The sequence below is a fragment of the Sceloporus occidentalis genome, unplaced genomic scaffold (genome assembly GCF_023333645.1).
Source record: "Sceloporus occidentalis isolate IW3139 unplaced genomic scaffold, rSceOcc1.0.p SCAF_1, whole genome shotgun sequence".
In the NCBI taxonomy this organism is placed as follows: domain Eukaryota; kingdom Metazoa; phylum Chordata; class Lepidosauria; order Squamata; family Phrynosomatidae; genus Sceloporus; species Sceloporus occidentalis.
The window spans coordinates 135,389,145-135,409,816 of NW_028316981.1; the positions used below are offsets into that span (position 1 = coordinate 135,389,145).

The window sequence follows — 20,672 nt, forward strand, 5'->3', positions numbered from 1 at the left end:
TCTTTCTTTCTTTCTTTCTTTCTTTAAGCCCACACTGAATGCAAACAGCACTTTGAGAATTTTAAAATTTTATGCTTTGTGATTTTAGACTGTAAGCGACTGGCAGGACTTATTTTATTTTTACTGTTTGTGTATTGTTACCTTCTTTTATTTTTATCTTCTATTAATCATACAGCGCTATAATAATAATAATAATAATAATAATAATAATAATAATAATAATAATAATGGCTGTCTGGACCAAAGAAGACTTAACAATGAAAGGCCTGTTGGCTTAAATCCAGCAAATCCCTCAGTCAGATAGGGTAGGGAACACAACAGTTTATGCTTTGTGAACATCCAGCACATTACTATAACATGCTCTTCTGAAAACTGGCCAGAAGCTTTAGTTGGGATGGAACGTGCCCTCTATATTTTTATTGGAGATTGCTGAATGGAGAGCTCATTGGGCCATTTAACACACATTTTATGTTACCTTTGAGTTGGTTTCTGTCCCCTGTTCAAAGCAGAGATCTAAACTGCTTTGTGATCTGCATTCTGAATATTTCAGAAGTCTCCTTCTTCCATATGAAAACATTACTCCAATTTTACAACAGCTATGTTGTCTCTCAGGAGTGTTGCCAGAAACTGCCTGCTCCATGCAAAATAATGGTGGGCAGCAATGCGGAATACTCCAGTTTTGGTTCCAACATTATCAGACATCCTCCTTAGTGTGTGCCTCACACATTCTCCTTGTTTTCCATTTGGCAGCCGGTTAATGAAATGTTCTGAGAGGCTTTCGCAAATGTATTATGCTGGCTTTGGTATGGATTTGTTCTGTTTGCAGCCGTTAATGATGTTGGGTTGATGGATAGCCAGTGACATTTAACTTGTGTTGATCGTGTGGCATTTTATTGTAGTTATTTGTTATCCATTTAGTTTTTTTTAATGGAAAGATGGAACAAAAGTGTTAATAAGTTTACAATAGGGATAGGAAACCAGTTTTTATAGCAAAAGATGCACAGGTGTGAAAAGAACTAAATTTTTGTCTTAAAGCAGGTATAGGAATCATATGGCCCTCCAAATGTTACTTGATTGCAAGTCCCAGCATTCTCCAACTGGTTATGCTGCCTAGGCACTCTGGGAGTTGTAGTCCAACAATATCTGGAGGGCCACCACAAATTCACTGCTCATTCGTCTACTTCTACCCATTTTTTTCTCTTGGTTAAGCTCACATGTCATCTTGAAGGGGACAGAAAAAGCACCCTGAGCAGCGGTAGGGCAGACAAAGAGTAAGCTGCAGGTTGCAGGAAAGAACCTAGCCCATGTCTATATGTATATGTATTTTTATATGTATATGTGACTACACACACACTCACATGTATGTGTAATATACATATGTAGATGGATAGATAGATAGATAGATAGATAGATAGATAGATAGATAGATAGACATCTCCTTCCATATATATCTTCTGTTTGCAGATCAGATACACATATCCAGCTCATGCTGTATACATAGTTGCTTAACTCTATGGGGATTATCACATGGAGGCGCTTACTGTCACTAAAATGACGGCATTCACTAAAATGTTCCTGAAGCATTCCCGAAGCGCAAAGATCTAGTAGCTGGTCACGCTTCTAAATCGTCATTGAGGCATCCTGCTTCACTCCCGTCCTCACAGTGTTCAAGAATTGGCTGCTCCCCGAACGCTTTGAAGACGGGGGAGAAGCAGGACGCCTCAATGACAATTTAGAAGTGCAGCCAGCTATCACACCTTCGCACTTCAGGAATGCTTCAAGAACGTTTTGCCAATGGTAAGCCTCTGTGTGATAAGGGCCTAGGATTGCCCACAAGGATTCTGGCTCCCCAATGTGTCTGTTCTTTAGCCCAGGTAAACCTGGTTATGTACTGATATAGCTTAGCTACTAGCCATTGCACCAGCAAAGCAATTAAAAGATTAGGTTGATAACCTCCTTAATCTACCCACTCTCAGTGCCTAAATTGCCACTCTTCCTTTAGGGCAGAATTCACAAAATGTCCCGTCTCATTAAAATGATCTCCCTACACCCTTCATTTTATCCTTCTTTGTTTCCTCAGACAAGTGTTTCACTGAAGAGGATTCAGCACTTCTTGTCACATGATGAACTTGATCCAAGCTCTGTGGAAACCAGATTAATTGCTCCAGGTAAAATACTATTCCAGATGGTTTGGCATAGAGGGTAGGATGGTAAGAGGTTTTCAGTTACATGGTGGGGTTGGGATTTCAGATCTGTTGGGGGTGCTTTGATTGTGTATTCCTGCATGTCAGGACATTGGACTGCATGGCCTTTGATGCCTTTTCCAGTGTGATTCTATGTAAACCATGCATAGAGGAGCATTTTTCTGCTAGAGATGTGTTTACTCCAAAAGAACGCTTTATGCATCCATGGAAAGACTGTGGCATGCAATGGTTACATGGATGAATTTGAGGTATCACACCTCAGACATTCAAGGTGGAACCTGCAGCTGTCCTGAGAGAAAGGAGCTTGCAGGTCTCCTCTTTGAGAGAGTCAGTTTATGCATTTATGCATGTGGTACAGATATTGCAAGTGCTTCTGAGTGTATCCCTGTAAAATCCTTTTCCACTGATAGTGTTCTTTGCTTGTTGTACTAAGGGGAAAGGGAAGAGATTTATACCATCTGTTTTGCTGGGTATGTTTACTTACCTTACCCAACAACTGCCTGTTTCAAATGTATTTGACATATTTCCAGCATTCACACATTTCATTTTGAAATGTTTTTAAACTGCTACAACCTCTTCCTCCCAGAATTTACAATAATCTGGCATAATTTATTAAAATATATTTAAATAATAGAATAAATACATAAATTAATAATAATAAATCATACTTTGAATGTTCACAGGTGCTGTAGAATTTACTTTATACCATAGTATAATATATGATTGGAGCCTTAAGTGTGCAGCCAAGCGCTGCATTTGAATTCACAGCAAACCATGGTTATTCCACCTACCTCCAGGCTCAAAGACTCCCATCACTAATTGTGCTATGAAGTGATGAAACCATAATTGTTTTGAAATAAGCCACATTTGTGATATGTAGCATGAAACTGGTTTATTTCAAACCCTAGGTTGGATTAGCCACAATTTGTGGGTTTGAATGATACAACATTTTTTAAAGAGCAAAGTTGACTAACCTCCTGCTCATCGCTCTGCTGAAAAAGGAAAAGGAGGAATACATAGGCCAGGAGCAGGCTATGTTTGTACCTGCCACAATAAACTATGACTTGTAGTATTATTCAACATAGCCCATAGGAGTGAGACATGGTATGATGGATGTTATTATATATGATATGTGTTTGGACTGCATACTGTGAATACCACAAACTGAAAGGAAACAGAAAATGGGAGAAAAATGTTGCACTATAGCATGAGTTATCACAGCTTGTGCAAATGATAATTTGGAAGAGCCCTCTGGCTCCTTGAGGTGTAACTGGCTAACAGAGATCTGATTGCTCTGGGCTGTTTTGCTGATGTATAGCTTTCTTTGCATTTGTGGAGAGGAAAAGAGGTAAGACAGAGGAGAGCTTCTGATGATTAATTTAGTTACACAAGTAAAGCCTGCGTGAATGTAATCCTCCAACATCAAGGGAGCAAGTCAGGGCTTCTCAGCACATATCCCTGCTCTTGAGCATCCTCCTCCCTCTTGGCACTGATGGCTTTTAAGCAATTTTGTGGGTAGCCACTCTTATTTGCAGGAAAAGAGGGGAAGAAATGTTAAGTTGTCCTTGAGCTGTTGGTTAGACTGCACAAAGCATAAGTGCAATCTCCAGAGAACATCCATGTCTGGCTGGGGGAGATAAACAAGTGTGCATCTCTGTAATTGCTACTGGATAAATATTTAAGTTGGAATTATTGGATGTCCCTTATTTTTTGAAAATATTTCCTCGTATTCCATAAACACAACCTCTGCAGAGAGGATAATGTATGTTACTGCAGAATATTTCCATTACACTCTAAAAAGCATCCACTAGCTTTCCAAAGTGTTTTTTTTTCTTGCTTAAAAACCTGGCACTAACCTCAGCAATGTGACTTGTGGCCAGACATGTGACAGGCTTATGCAACAAGAAAGAAGGAAACTTCTTGTAGTGGTTCCTCATATCTCATGAACAAATATATCTCATCAGTCCTCCCTTCAGTACTTCAGCACCACATCTTTCACAATAAAGAGTCCTGGCTTCAGACTCTCATCTCACATTCGCATATAAACACACATCCTTTCTTACAGTGCAATCCTATGGATGTCTACTCAGAAATTAAGTCCTACTGATTTCAGTGGGATTTCTTCCCAGGTATGAGTGGGTGGATTTGTCTCATTTATTTTCCATGTACATAAAAGTGTATGTAGATTTTTACAAGCACCCCCTCCCCCCCATGTACTCTTTTCTTTCAAAGAACTGCATTTACCACTAAAATCAGTGAAGTGTGAAAGCTAAAGGAGAGTTGCATTCCAATTCAGGTATTTATACAGGAAGGGTGAATTAGGTCATTTCAAATTAAAATGTAAAGAAAATTAATTTCTCCCTCATCCTATTCACAGGTGAGGATGCATAAGATTCTGTTGTTTTGTTTTATTTTATTTTTAAACAGGATATTCAGTTACTGTACGCAATGGAACATTCAGCTGGGCGAAAGATCTTGAGCCAGTTCTGAAAGAGTAAGCACACTTTACTCAGTTGTGTATGTTGATGTTTTCTTATATCTGAAGCTTGAAAAGGTTGAAAAATAAGCCAGAACTTATGAGGTTAGGAGCTTTCCTCTAGGTCCAAAGAGTTTTAGCGGCCTGTTACAGACAGCCAAAATAAAGCTGCTTCGAGTCACAGTGGAGGTATGGTGTTTCAATGATGCATGCGTCCTTAAGAGTCCAGAAGCCACACCGAAGCCACGCTCCAGTCCTTAGGGCTGGAGTGTGGCTTTGGTGCGACTTCTGGACTCTTAGGACGCATGCATCATTGAAACACCATACCTCCACTGTGACTCGAAGCAGCTTTATTTTGGCTGTCTGTAACAGGCCAGCGAATGTTGACTTTTATTAACAAATTGTACTTTCTTAATTCTTCAAAGCAAATTTCTGTCTTTAGAAGGCCAAGAACTCCATTCTCTAACTAGCAGTTGCACTAGTAAAACTTACACAAATAGAGGAAACACATAGCTTATAGAGAAGCCATCACTGTACCTCTTCTCAGTCGCTCAACTGGGGCTACTGTCCCCATCATGCTTTCTTCCTGACCCCCCCTTAACCCCTTCTCCCTGCCTTATGCCCTATCCAGCATGTCTTTAGCTTTTTCTCTCCCAATTTTTTGCACAATTCTGGAGCTCTGCTACCATAATGAAGTTTTAAATAGGAAAGGAAATAGAAAAAATAAATTAAGGTAATCAGGGTGCTTGGAAATAATGAAGGGGACACTGACATACATGACTGTCAATTGCGCAACTGCCCCAGGAGCAATGTTTTGCACCTGGAGACTTGTGCACTTGTCAGGTCATTGGCAGTTTCCCCACATCATTAAAAAGGGACAAGACAGGGACAGAGCAGCTACAAGTTGGAAGCAGAGTTGTGTGTTGTGCACACTCAGGTCCTCTGGGAGGAATTTATTGCAGCCTATGAAAACTAGACTGTCTGCAACCACCCAGAGGACCTTTTTGCCTACCACTCCCAGAATATGGAATGGCCTGCTGGAGGAGATCCGCCACATGACTAGCCTGGACAGCTTTAAAAAAGCTGTTAAGGCGGATCTCTTCTGGCAGGTGTTTCCTGAATAGATAGCTGGCCACCAAAATCAGAAACCTTTACTCCTCTGAGTCTGCTATGGGCATTGTCTGGTTTATTTATTTTAAAGTATGTTTTAAGTTGTGAATTGTTTAATTGTTATTTTAGGGAGGTGAGATACTGGGATCTGGAAATGTACAGCTTTAACTTGTAAGCTGCCCCAGTTGTCTCGGGCAGAGACATAAATAAAAATTTTATTTTATTATTTATTATAAGTATCATCAAAGACACTTCTTTCCTCGTGTATTCATGGTTTAAAACCAGTGTAGTAATGTCCTAAGTTTCTATTTCTCACATTTGTGGTTGAAAATTTTTGAAAATGCATGCCATGGCTGGAGCACTGAACCTTTGGTTTTACAGTGCTCCCCACACTTGATATCTGAACAAAATACATTTTATACTAACTTCTTATATAAAAATGGCTTTACCTTTTGGAATGGTTATCCCAAGCCAAAAGGAACTCTGAAAGTATTTTTACCCCTGTGGTTTGCATTTCTTTTCTGAAAGACAATTTGGAAAAAAAAATATTTATTTATTCTGCTTACCCATCACTTTGCAAATCATAGTAGATATTCAGCAAAATGGTGCTAAACAAGAGTGTCTCAATGCAGAGAACATATACTGCACTGCCATCTTAAGGACAGAGAGAGAAAGATCAGCCAGCACAATCAGGCTTGGTGCCAGTACTGTGCTGGCATAAGTGGGAAAAGGGAGCCTGTTGGAAGTATAAATATAAAAATTATGTAAAAATAATTTGTGAAGTTAAACAAAGTTATAAAGTTAAAAACATTAAAAATCATTAAAGGCTATAATTGTTGCATGCCTTCAAGTCTTTTCTGACTTATGGCAACTCTAAGGTGATGCTCTCATGGAGATTTCTGGGACTGAGTGTGTTAATCACCCAGTGGGTTTCCATAGCTTAGTGGAGAACTGAACCCTGTTCTCCAGGGTTGGCTCAAATCATTACACCTGGTGGCTATATACAGACCTTAAAAACTGCACTGCACAGCAGTAAAAGACCACTCCAGTCAGTTTCTTTCATTTTTAATATTCATTTTCCAATTATTAACATTCTAAAAACCATTCAGTCAACAAACATCTACTACAGAAACATAAACAATAACAACAGCAACATTATCCACAAAGACAATAAAATGACTTCTTAACCCCTAATGTTTGGTTATATCACTAGCCCTATTATATACAAACACTTTAACTAAACAAGAAAAAAAATTAAATTAAATCTACGTTCCTCTATCTTATCCAGTTTCCAACTGTTCTTACATTAAATTCTTAAATTAAAATTTGGATACCAATTGTAGAATCTAAAACACTGCACTGCACAGCAGCAGAAGCCCACTACAGTCAGTTTCTAAAAGACTGAGAACATAAAAATGTTTTAACTTGCTGACAGAAGGAGAGCAAAGACAGGGCCATCCTGGCATCTCTGGGGAGGGAGTTCTAAAGTCAGGCAGCAGCCACCAAGAAGACCCTTTCCCTTGTTCCCACCAAATGAGCCTGTAAACATGGTGGGACAGAGAGAAGGGCCTCTCTAGAAGATCTTATTGCTCTGGTAGGCTCACAGAGGGAGATATAGGCGCGTTACAGACGGCCCAGAAGGGGCAGTCTCACGCTGCCGCCGGTTGCAGCGTCCAGGAACTGCAGCAGCCAAACGGCACGGTTCCCGGATGCTGCAAAGAAGGAGCGCGATTTTCGCACTCCTTCCTGCTGCCCGGAAGAGACGCCGCAAGTGCCAAAGTGCACACTCGTGGTGTCACTTCCGCTGTGCGACGTGCGGACGCAGAGCGTCCACTATGTAAAAATGGCAGCGCCCATCTGTATGCAGCGCTGCCATTTTGATGTAGTCATTACGCGTGAGGGGCAAGGCGCATCAGGAAGCACCGCACCTCGCGCGTAATGACGGCGCCTCATGGGCCCGTCTGTAATGCGCCATAGTTCTTCAAATAGCCTAGACCCTGGCCCAGGCCCTACATATGAAGCTGTCTCTGTGTTGCTGTTTGGATTTGGGAAAGAAGTGGTAAGTAGAGGAAAGCTGATACATGGCTACCGATGGGACCCAAGAGCTGTGCACTGGGAACAAACAAGACTATGTGGAGATGGAATGATGCCATTTTAAGGCAGAGGCAAAGGAGGGAGGCATTGTAGGATTTGGGTGGCAACAATAAGGCTAGTCAGAGTCACAACCAGATTTTTCTTGCCTGAGTTGAACATCTGCTGTATAAACCTCTTTAATCCTTTGTTGATATTCAGTGTTTGAAATTGCCTAACTGTCAAGCCACCTATTAGTATCATGTCTCTTTTTGCAGAACTGGGTACTTACTACAGAAGTATAAACAGGAGAAGGTTTTTTAAAACACGCACACACACATAAAGGATTTCCTGAGGTACTGAGTCAGAATCATGCAGAAGGTGATGAAAAGGGCTGGACAAACTTAGCAACCACTTTTAGTAAAGGATTGCACATCTTATGATCAAAACAGTCATTACAGAAAAGTGTAGTTGATTTCTTATTGCCATTAATTACTCATAGGGAAGCATATGGAATTTCACTGAATCTAGTGTTCCTAATGGCCTTTTTCATATGATACTGCAATTGTGTGATGGTCACTCTCACTGGATTCATCCCAACATTATGGCATTCATGTTGGTCCATTGCAAAACACCTTTCCATAAAATTGTCACTTTTTTTTTCTGGCCAATGTCAGACAACAATAGGTTGGGAAAGACAGGTGTGATTGGCCTCATCCCAATATTTCCAGTCTTTGAAACAGATTAGGTTGTCATGTTTCCTGTTTTATTCTGAACACCCATCCACAGAAGCTTACAGTGATAGAAGATACAGACAATAAAACCAAACACATAAAATGCAAGAAAGAAATCAGAAAAGACTAGCATTATAAAAACAAACAAAATCTAAAATTGCCAACAAAAAGAGTGGGAAACAGCTGAAACATTGACATAGCAAGAAGAAAAGAAAACAGGGATAATATATAAATAGCAGAGAGAGAACAGTGTTTTCATCTATTCCAAAATAGACAGGATTTCAGCAGACAGTTAATATTACAAGGAGATGAGGCTTAATTAATTTCAATTGAGAAAGAATCCCACCAAATGAGTTCTGCCACCACAAAGGACCTGCCCCCTAATGCTTTATGGAAGGAAGCTTACATGGTCAAAGCACCCAGAGCCTGAAGTGGTGGAGAGTATGTAGAGAAGAGCCTGTGGGAGAAACTACAGTGGATAATATGAAAGAAAAATGGTTCCCCCACTGTTGTGGTTATGTAGGAATAGCCCTTAGGCTTGCAGTAGGGTGGTTAAAGAGACATGGATAGTATGAGAAATGGGAAATAGAATCATGACCATTACATAGGTCAGTCTCATGGGTGAGTTGGAAATCTATCCAGGGACTGCAAGTGTTCAGCCCTGTCTATGTAACTTTGAGTGTTAATAATAATTTTTGGGGTTTCTACTCTGTCTTTCCATTCTTCTGCTGCATATATAGTGCCTTGCAGTGTTTAAGGCAATATATAAGACATATCAGAATAGTAACAGTTCCATAACTAAGGTGGATATGGAACAAATTCTATCCAGAGCTAAGTGACAAGTTCCTTGGTTTCAGTAGTAAAAGTTAAACATACGGTTAACACTCTTTCATTGGAATTAATGGAACACAAGAATACCAAGTTTTATTTGGAATGGATCCACGCTATATCTGAATACACACACACCTACAACAATCTATTAAAGATAGAAATTGCCTCAAATTCCTTCCTTTTGTCAATTACACATAAGTCATCTCTTCTTCTCTGCAGGGGGTCTGTTCCAGAACCCCACCCCTATCCCCCAGATAACAAAAAGCATGGGACCCCAAGTCCTGTTCTTTCCTATGGCCATGCAGCATGTGCGCAGCTGCTAGTGCAGCCGTGTACACATGCATCCATTTAAAACAATGGGGTTTGCCATCCGCAGAAGCTCAAATCTGCAGATGGCAAGCCAGTAGATAAGAAGAGGCCGCTGTATTGAAGTACATAATAAATGAGTCCAAAGCAGCAGGGAGGTCAAAAATAGAGTGGGTCATTAAAACTCATTTTAGTACAATTTTTATTGACATTCCAGCTCACCAAGAGACAGATTTCTCAGGCTGAATATAACTAGCTGCATTATTATTATTTTTTTAAAAAAAGACATACCCATATTTTCCAGCATATAAGACGACCCCCAACTTTTCCAGTTAAAATAAAGAGTTTGGGATGTACTCACCATATAAGACTATCTCTCTTCCAACGCACACCAAATAAATTTTTTTAAAAACCATCAGATTTGATTTCAATATGGTAATTTAAATTAAAATGCTTATGACATGCAGGTACTTAGCAGGAAACCTTGTATACAAAGCCTGCTTGGATTGGTCAGCTCTCCCTGCCTGCTCAGTGCTTCCTGTCTCCAAGACTATCAGAGCAGTAGCTGCTTTCATACGATCGCCGCATATGGTGGTGATGCGGCTGCGGACGTTTTTGAGCTTCCCCCACCATATGCGATGACCACAGATTCTCCAGTCCAGCTCGGAAGTTTCAGCACCTGCAGTATAATATGACACCTGGCGTATAAGACAACTCCCAACTTTTGAGAAGATTTTCCTGGGTTAAAAAGTAGTCTTATATGCCAGAAAATACAGTATATCAAAGTTATTGTGCTGTATCTCTGCCAGAATTGTGTACAGGTCTATTAAGACAACTACAGTGTTAATATAAAGATAAATTTGTGTCAAGTTATGTGTTTAAGAAGCCATGTGAAAACTCAAGGATAGGGAAGACTCATGATCATCTTTCAGATGACTGAGTCAGCATGAGTAAACTTTTTCTGTCGGTCTTACTCTTGAAATTATCTTGTAAAAAGCTTTTCTGATGACAAAAACATGATTCATCAAATTCTGCAGTGTGAAGAACCTTTGAAATGTAGAATGTGGTATGTTGAGATAGGATTCATGAACTTTTGCATGTCTGACCTGAAGCACTACTGCAAAAGTCAAATTCCATTAGCTCGGTACATTATTTAAAATGTTCATGTCAGTGTTGAGAAAGACAAGTTGCAAAATGGTAACAAGACCTTCACAACCCCACCTTGAATGGAATCTGTTGTTGTTTTTTTTAATTAGCTATTAGGTTCCATAATTTCTTAAGATGGCTATTAAGCTTGTGAGTGGTGTCAAGCCTTCCTCACCTGGAGCCATTAACTCTCCATTCTATACGCTTTATTGTTTGTCAAACTACATAATTAAATCTGTGGAAACCTGATTAAACAGAGTCTCCAGTGGAATGTTGAACTGAACTCCCACCCAGTAGAATCCAATAAACTTTATGCAAGCAAACAATCATGCTTACACACACTATGTAAAGCGGGGAAAAGCTATTTAGGACTTTTATTATGACAAATTCCAGAGGCGTATCTGTTTTAGGAGATTATCAGATGGGGAAAAGGCCAGGAGTAAAAGGTATACTCCCAGCAAGATTTTCAGAGACATTGTGCTTATCCAGGACTTAACCCATTCACGGGCAGGTCCCGGGAAGGTTTAGTTGCTGGAGCGTTCCTGGATCTTCATGGGTTAAGTCCTGGATAAGCATGACATCGTCTGAAAATCTTCAGTGCAATCACATGACTTTGCTGGGAGTATGCCTTTTTCTTCCCTGGTTTCCCCTTGTCTTATTGTAGCAACAAAAACAGTGATCTAGTTGCACCTTTAAGAAGTCAACTTTAAGCCCCCAAAAGCTTATAGTGCAATATATTTGTTAGCCTTGAAGATGCTAGAAGTCTTTGTTGGTTTTACTTTGCTGAGTTAAATCCAATTGTTGATCCTGGCTAGAGTAGGTCCTTTGAATCAATGGGTCTTCCATAAGAATTAACATTCATTCCGTGGGTCTTCTCTAGCTGGACTAATGATTATATTTAGCTCATTATCTTTACATTAATCAAGCAAATTAGTCTATCCTGGTTTTCTTTCTCCCCCCTCTCCCATACAGTATAAATTGGTTGATCCCTAATGGTTCTTTGGTGGCAGTTGTTGGACACGTTGGGTGTGGAAAGTCTTCCCTGGTGTCAGCTCTTCTTGGTGAAATGGAGAAGCTCCATGGGAAAGTGGCTGTGAAGGTTAGTCAAAGTAATGTGAGAGAACATGTCTTCATTTTTGAACATTTGATCATCTGTGTGATTTGATGTATTGTGTGTGTGTTTTGGTAACTCCTTATAGGGTTCAGTTGCTTACGTTCCCCAGCTTGCCTGGATCCAGAATGCTACCTTGAAGGATAATATATTGTTTGGTCAACCTCATAATGAACAGAAGTACCAAATGGTTGTAGAGGCATGTGCCTTGAAGCAAGATCTGGAGATGCTGCCTGGGGGGGATCAGACTGAGATAGGTGAGAAGGTAAGACTTTCAGCAGCAAATGTATATCATAGAGTTGGAAGAGACATCAAGTCCAACCCCTGCCATGCAGGAATACACAATCAAAGCACCCCCGATGGCCCTCCAGCCTCTGTTTAAAAAACTCCAAAGAAGAAGATCCCACCATACTCTTAGGGGGTGTGTTCCACTATCAAACAGCTCTTACTCTCAGAAAGGTCTCCCTGATGTTGAGGTGGAATCCCTTTTCCTGTGATGATCACTGTCAGGCACACGGTAAGGAAACAGAAGCAGGGAAGTAAAAATTACAAGTTATATAAAGGCCAAAACTGAGTGCAAAGGATAGAAGCCAGGGAGGTTTTTTAGGAGTTGCATTATAAAGAGAGAATGTTGGAGACCCAGGCATTGAGAAGAAGAATCCTGTTTCCACCTTCTTCCTTCCTCTGCGATCTTTTCTCATTGGGAAGTGTGTGGGCTTAAGTTTACCTCAGACATAAAACCTGTGAATTTGATAGCCCATAAATCAAGGTGTGGTTGCTGGTTATGCTTTATTGCTACACACGGCACATATTAACAAACACTATTCATGTCACTGCCCCTTGTATGTCCACCATTGTATGTCTGCCACGAGTCCCAACATTAGAAAAGATTTTGTAACATGGCGGTAAGAAGGTCAAGCTGACATTATGTCCAGCGTCCAGGGAGGACTGTTACATGAAACAAAGGAAAAGTAGGGATTTAAAAGGGGAAAGTAGTGCTGAAAAGGCTTAATGTTAGGAAAGAGTCAAAGGGGAAAGAAACTCTTGAGTAGAGAAGTGAAGATGAGATAAATAAGAGGAAACAAGGGCTTTGTGTTTAAAGACATGTAAAAGAAAGAAGAAAAGAAAGTTGTAGAAAGAATATTTTGTGAAAGTAAAATGGGGGAGAATGGCAGCTGTATAAGGAAAATATGCCAATTTAAAAGGGATAGGACTGCTGAGATGAAAATGAAAAAGGGTAGAAAGGAAGCATGAATAAAGTGTGCAATGAAGGCAGGATATAGAGTAGGAAAAAGAAATGGAAAATGATAAAGAAAGAAGGACAGGTGAATTTTTAATACTTTTTTTCCAGGCTGTGAGGAACACCTGAATATTGGCTCTTAAGAAAAGTAATAGCTACTGAAATTCCCCTCATTACCACATTTTTAAAAAAAGATAATGGGCTTCAATACAGAGTATAAAAAGAAATGGAAAATGAAAAGGAAGGAAAGAAGACAGATGAATTTTTGTGTGTGTGTGTGTGTGTGTGTGTATTTTAAGGCACTAAGAGACACATGAATATTTGCTCTTAAGAAAATTAATAGCTTCTGAAATTCCCCTCATTATCACATTAAAAAAAAGATAATGTGTTTCAATAAGACAATGGCCAAGTTCCACAAACATCTGCATAGGAACATGCAGCTGAGCCTGATCTTGTCCCCAGCAACCCAGCTATCACTCACTGGATCCAGTTAATTAGATATCACTGACTAATTGCTCATGTGAAGTCTTGCACCCCTGTTTTATACCAGTGCAGGAGTTTGTGGAATGCTTAATCTAAAAAGGAGAGGAACATGACCAGGATATTCCACTAAATCAAGTGATCCATGATTCATTGAGATATTAATAACCTTTACTTGTTAACATAGGTGTTTATCACACTGAGGTTTTTGCAGCTCTGATCCAAAGCCACTGCAGGTCCAACGATGCAAATTCACGTGATAACGTGATGTATTATCACACGTGATTGCTTTCTATTGGGGGTCGTTCCAAGGCACATCCACAGTGAATCCGAAGTGACTCCTCATTTTTGTGAATTCGGTAACAAGCGAATTCACAAAAATTGCTTCTAAACTCACTTCAATTTCACTCCAAATTGGTCTGGTGTGGAATGCAACTTTGATTCCGTCCTGGTACACCCCCCCCCCAAAACTCCAAGGTCCCACATTTCCCATGATGCTGCGCTACAATTTTCCCCATTTGCTTCCAGTGCTCCTTCAAGAACATATTTGGATGTAGATGACACGGATACAGGGAATGAAACAGGAGGCTGGGGGTAGAGATGGGAGCAATGGAGGAGGCCATCGGAGGCTGGGGAGGGAGCAACAAACTCCAACTCCCAGAATTCCATAGCCTCGAGCCAAGGACCCCACAACAAACTCCAACTCCCAGAATTCCATAGCACTGAGCCAGGACAGTTAAAGTGGATTCAAACCGGATTATTTCCCCAGTGCAGATGTAGTTTAAGAGAAGACAACTGTTACAAAGGGAAGGAGAATGGATTGGATTCAGGGAGGTGGTACTTTAGCAAGCATGGAGAATAAGGGACACCAGATACATTTGAAGGAAGCAGGTGGGGGATGTAGGGAAATCTGACACGGAGGACCCAGGATACATTCTTAGGAAGCAAGGGGGCATGGAGGGAAATCTGCCATGAAGAATCAGGATACATTCTTAGGAAGCAAGTGGAGGATGCAGGGAAATCTGACAAGGGGAATCAGGATACATTCTTAGGAAGCAAGGGGGCATGGAGGGAAATCTGCCAGGAAGAATCAGGATACATTCACAGGAAGCAGGTGGAGGATGCAGGGAAATCTGACACGGAGGACCCAGGACACATTGTCTCTCATTGTCTCTTCCAACTCTGTGATTCTATTATTCTACCATTTTGTATAAGGGACACCATTTTACTACACCAATGTATATAATGGGGCTTGAGCATCCACAGATTTTGGTATCCACAGGGGGTCCTGGAACCAAACCCCAGTGGATACCAAGGGCCCACTGTATGTTGTCTGGTTTTAAATTGTTGTTGCCCTTTAAGCTAGTTTAGTATGTTGACTTATTTGTCATATTTTTACCCTGTTTAAATTAATATTTTTTTAAAAATCTGGAATTGTTTTAAATTGTTTATATTGTTTTATTTGTATGTTGCTCTGAGATCCCATGATAAATGGCAGAATATAAACATTTTAATCAATTAATCTAAAAAATTTAAACTGTTATGTTTTATTTTCCTGTTACACAGGGCATTAATCTCTCAGGTGGCCAGCGACAACGGGTGAGCCTTGCCCGTGCTGTCTTCAGTGATGCTGATGTTTATTTGCTAGATGATCCTCTTTCAGCTGTAGATTCCCATGTGGCCAAACACATCTTTGACAAAGTTATTGGACCGGAAGGAATACTAAGAGGAAAAGTGAGTTCACAGAAATGCACATTTACAGACAGTGTGCTGCACAACAGAGACCATGATGGAACATATGAAATTGTGACAGTCTCAGTTTTTCTTTGAAAAAGAGAATCCACACTTTTTTTTTGAAAAAGTGATTGTCTTTTGTAGTTTGCAAAGTCATAGAAAAATATGTGAGCAAAGTACTTCTTGTCTTAATAGGTGTTCAGTGTGGATGTTCTATTAGTCAGACGACAAAATTTGTTCATCTTCTCTACCACCACCTCCCCCTAAAAATATCTACACCCCCATTTTCAATCATGCTCAGAACAGCAGAGTTCTAATTTGGTACTTGTAGAACAACACTGATATGGACCATCAGTAGATATGGCTCCTGTCTGCCTCTCAGCCACAGTCACCTTCCCTTGTCACCCCCAGTACTGAACTGTGGGTTGGGAGGGAAGAGGGGAACAAGCCTCATCCCTGCCCTCCTCCAATTTTAGCCAAATTGTGCTCTCCTCCCAATAACGTTCTCAAACTAAATAGCTAAGCAGTCTGTCATAAAAGCTAAGAGGGCTAACTCCCTCTGCTTCCTGTATAATATTTTAATTGAACATCAGTAAACATCCTGGGCAAATAAAACAGCTAAGCACTGGAAGACTAGCTTTCTCTCATCAGCTGCAAAACCACAAGTAGAGATGATGCATCTGTCTTGTGTTCACTTTCAGACACGCATTTTGGTTACTCATGGCATCAACTTTTTACCTCAAGTGGATCACATTGTGGTTGTTGTGGATGGTATGATCTCAGAAATGGGGTCCTACCAAGAGCTTCTGCAACAAAACAGGTCTTTTGCAGAGTTCCTCCGCAATTATGCACCTGATGACGATGTAGAAGAAGATGAGCCAACAAGTGAGTAGGTTTGTCATTTGTCACTTGGTGTCTTCAGTCTATTAATTTGTCATGCCAGATTAAAAGGTCAAGAGCAGTTTGGAATTGTGTATTATTATTATTATTTAAAAATGAACACCAATTTATATGTGGACAATAAACAGGCAGAGAGGGAATCATAACGAAATATTGAACATTTCTGTTCATTTTAAAAGTTTCAGATAAAACTGAAACGAGATGAGCCCAAACCTGCTTGCAACACAGACCTGTCAGTTCCACCACTATTACTGACTTCTATGGGGGTGGTTCCCACTACATTTTAAACCGGATCTCGATCCATTGTAAACCACAATGGTTCCAACTTAATTTGAATCCCTGAAGCGATTTGGAAAAGGGGGGGCATGGTTTTTACCCATTTAACCCGCATCATAAAGAAGCTGGTAAAATGGGGTGTTTTGGGGGCTGAATCGATTTATTTATTTGGAACATGAGTGAACAGTGTGATGCGGCAGCTAAAAAGGCCAATGCAATTTTAGGCTGCATCAATAAAAGTATAGTGTCTAGATCAAGAGAAGTAATAGTGCCACTGTATTCTGCTTTGGTCAGGCCCCACCTAGAATATTGTGTCCAGTTCTGGGTGCCACAATTCAGAAAGGACATTGAGAAACTGGAGCGTGTCCAAAGGAGGGCGACAAAAATGGTGAAGGGTCTGGAAACCATGCCCTATGAGGAATGACTTAGGGAGCTGGGGATGTTTAGCCTGGAGAAAAGAAGGTTAAGAGGTGATATGATAGCCCTGTTTAAATATTTGAAAGGATGTCATGTTGAAGAGGGAGCAAGCTTGTTTTCTGCTGCTCCAGAGAACAGGACCCGGAACAATGGATGCAAGCTACAGGAAAAGAGATTCCACCTGAACATTAGGAGGAACTTCCTGACAGTAAGGGCTGTTCGACAGTGGAATGCACTCCCTCGGAGGGTGATAGAGTCTCCTTCCTTGGAGGTCTTTAAACAGAGGCTGGATGGCCATCTGTCAGGGATGCTTTGATTTGGATTTCCTGCATGGCAGGGGGTTACACTGGATGGCCCTAGTGGTCTCTTCCAACTCTATGATTCTATGAAATCAATTCATCCCAAATGGGAACCAAGCAGAATCGAATTGAATTCAAATCTGCCTTAGTTCCCACTGGCAGCGGCTTTCCTGGCCATGCCTCTGTCCTCAGTCCTCCGTCCTCCCAGCCTATCTCTCTCCTTCTACTCTGGCCTCTCCTCAACCACTGGTATGGCCAGGAAAAACGGAGGGAGACATGGCAGGGAAGCCGTGGCTGTCACTCCTGCACCAATTCTTGAAACCGGTGCAAACATAGTGGGAACCACACTGTTTGCTGAACTGGTTTCAAGAATTGGTGCAGGAACCGATTCAAGAGTTAGTGGGAATGAGGCCTTAGAAAATTTCTGCAATTAGGATCCAAAATAATAACATGCTTTCATTTTTCCATGTGGCAAAACTCTTCATTCCTCTCTTTCTCTCTCCTCCTTACATTTTGTCAGTTATAATTGCTTCCTGTTCTCAGTCAGAACAAATGCCACTGTAATTTCAGTTGTTCCTGTTGGTTTTCAAAAATGATAGCAAGTACCCCAGCTAGAGTTCATAAGGTCATCTTGGCTCTTTGTGATCATTTGGGCCTACTGTATATAAATGGGACCCTGTTTATGCCCACCCACTGAAGCACAGCAGGTCCCCAAGCCACCCAAACCTTCTTGTCAAATGGAAGAGGAAAGAATCAGACACACTGAAGCCTCTTATTATTCCCAAAGAGCCACGGGTTGTTGTTGGTTTTTTTTATTCTCAGCATGAACTCTGTAAATGATTCAACATGAGCTTTCAAAATGATAAATTTAGCATGGGTTTTCTAAATGTAGTCCAAATGAATTAAAGATTTTCTGTTCTTTTGCAGTAGTGGAGGATGAAGAGGTCCTGCTTGCTGAGGACACACTCAGCAACCACACAGATCTGGCAGACAGTGAACCAGTGACAAATGAAGTTCGTAAGCAGTTCCTAAGGTAAGCCAATAACTTGCTGCCATTATTATTATTATTATTATTATTATTATTATTATTATTATTTCTATCCTGCTCTTTTCCCAAAATTGGGACTCAGAGCGGCTTCCAAGATTAAAAACAGCAAAATTAAAACATAGGAAAATGTTACATTAAAACAGAATTAAATTATTACAATATTAAAACAGATTGTATAAAAATAAAATACAGTGGACCCTTGTTATACGCTGGGGTTTGGTTCCAAGATCCCCTGTGGATAACAAAATCTGTGTATACTCAAGTCCCATTAAATATGACATAGCAAAATGGTGTCCCTTATAAAAAATGGAAAATCAAGTTTTGATATTTGAAATTTATACTTTTTTGGAACATTTTCAAATTGTGGATGCTTGAATCCATGTATAAAAACATCTGTGTATAAGAAGGACCGACTGTATAGTTAAAAAGATAAAGGTGTTTAAAATACTTTAAAAGAATACAACATCCAGCCCAATCTTTAAAAACCTTCTGTTTTAAATGCCTGTCTGAACAGGAAGGTCTTAGCCTGCCAATGGAAGGACAACAAAGAGGGGGCCATTCTGGTCTCCCTGGGAAAGGGGTTCTAGAGTCTAAGGGCAGCCATGGAAAAGGCTCTCTCTCTTGTCCCCATCAACCAAGCTTGTGATGGGGTGGGACAGAGAGAAGGGCCTTTCCTGAGGATCTTAGAGCCTAGGCCGGCTCATACAGGGAGATACAGTCTGCCAGTTAGGTTGGACCTGAGCCATAAAGACCTGATGGAAATCCTGTTCATTGTTTTGATCTGTAGTTCCTCTGCTTGAGGCTCATGGTTCTTTTTGTTCTTTCTTTTAAAAAAATGCAGACAACTCAGTGTAATATCTTCAGATGGAGAATGTCCTAGCAAAATGTCAACAAAAAGAAGGGTGTGTGATAAAAAGCCACCTGAGCCTCCTGTCCCCAAAAAAGGTCCTCCTGAGAAGCTCATCCAGGCAGAAACCACTGAAACAGGCACGGTAAGCAAGACTTACAAAACTCCTTCTTCCAAGTTACTTTCTGACTAGTTACAGGGCATACAGATTAGAAACAAATGATCAACTGTCCCACAGCCATATGATAATTTAGGCTGTATCTATACTGCAGAAATAATCCAGGTTGACACCACTTTAATTGCAATGGCTCAGTGCTGTGGAATTCTGGAATTTGTAGTTTTATGAGATGCTAAGCCTTTTCTGTCAGAGTTCTGGTGCCACAACAAATTATAGTTCCCAGAATTCCATAATATTGAGCCATGCCAGTTAAAATGGTTTCATCCTGGATTATTTCTGCAATGTGGATGCGACCTTAGAAAGGGATTTTCAAATGTTGCCCTTTTGCAAGAAGAAAAATTATTTTAATTCTTCCGAAATTTCATTAAATACTAAGTGTGATGACAGAACAAATGATTTGGCTTGTAAAATTACTATTCCTTTTAAAAATACAGTGGTCTTTTAATTCAAGGACCACTGGCAACTCAGTTCATGTTGCTCCCTCCCATAGCACAAAACAAAGAGACTGAAAGAAATGCAGCGGAACAAGGAATTAGACCATATGGACTTATGTAAGACCCTAAATTAAGATGTGAGGGTTTCATCACATCTTAACTTAGGGTCTTACATAAGTCCATATCTCCAGACATTGTTAGGCTGCATCTCCCATCTGTCTTAACCTATCGTTTATATTGGGAGATGGTGGGAGTTACAGTCTACATCTGGTATACTGTACATTGTCCACCTCTTCCCTAAGCAAAAAAAGAAAAAGCATAGAAGCATCATGTGATGGAGTAGTTAGGAATGTGCAGTCCTGCCCATCATCACCCTCTCTGGATGGGTCTCCTTGAGTGTTGGGGATGGGAAATGTGGTGAGCTTGATGGGCCTAGCACCTCAGTTAACCATATCTGCTTATAAACACTGAGCCTGAACAGATAGGCCAAAATAAAGCTGCTTCGGGTCACTTTGGAGGTATGCTGTTTAATGACACACATATCTTAAGAGGCCAGAAGCTGTGCCAAAGCTGCGCTCTAGTTCTTAGGACTAGAGCATAGCTTTGGCACGGCTTCTGGCCTCTTAGGACTCATGCAGCATTTAAATAGCATACATCCAAAGTGACCCGAAGCAGCTTTATTTTGGCCTGTCTGTTCGGGCTCATTGTTGTGATACAGAGGATGAAGATGTGCTCACAAACTTCAGAGGAAGCCTAGATTTCTCACATTGTTCTTAGTGGTATGGGGTTGCATTCTGGGGTGTTAACTTGTGGGTGGGTGGAAGAATGACT

At 40.5% G+C, this 20,672-nt stretch overlaps 1 protein-coding gene across 4 annotated transcripts in view; it reads left to right on the forward strand.

The window, feature by feature from the left end:
* ABCC3 (ATP binding cassette subfamily C member 3) overlaps positions 1-20,672 on the forward strand; it is a 105,855-nt gene that overhangs the window by 56,835 nt on the left and 28,348 nt on the right. For 3 of the 4 annotated variants that reach the window (XM_089537258.1, XM_089537278.1, XM_089537287.1), the window contains 8 exons: positions 2,081-2,168; positions 4,632-4,698; positions 11,850-11,976; positions 12,077-12,253; positions 15,275-15,442; positions 16,144-16,327; positions 18,262-18,367; positions 19,224-19,374. In XM_089537258.1, the coding sequence (XP_089393384.1) occupies positions 2,081-2,168; positions 4,632-4,698; positions 11,850-11,976; positions 12,077-12,253; positions 15,275-15,442; positions 16,144-16,327; positions 18,262-18,367; positions 19,224-19,374 (1,068 nt within the window). The remainder of the gene's footprint in view (positions 1-2,080; positions 2,169-4,631; positions 4,699-11,849; positions 11,977-12,076; positions 12,254-15,274; positions 15,443-16,143; positions 16,328-18,261; positions 18,368-19,223; positions 19,375-20,672) is intronic. The other variant, XM_089537267.1, reaches the window with a different exon arrangement.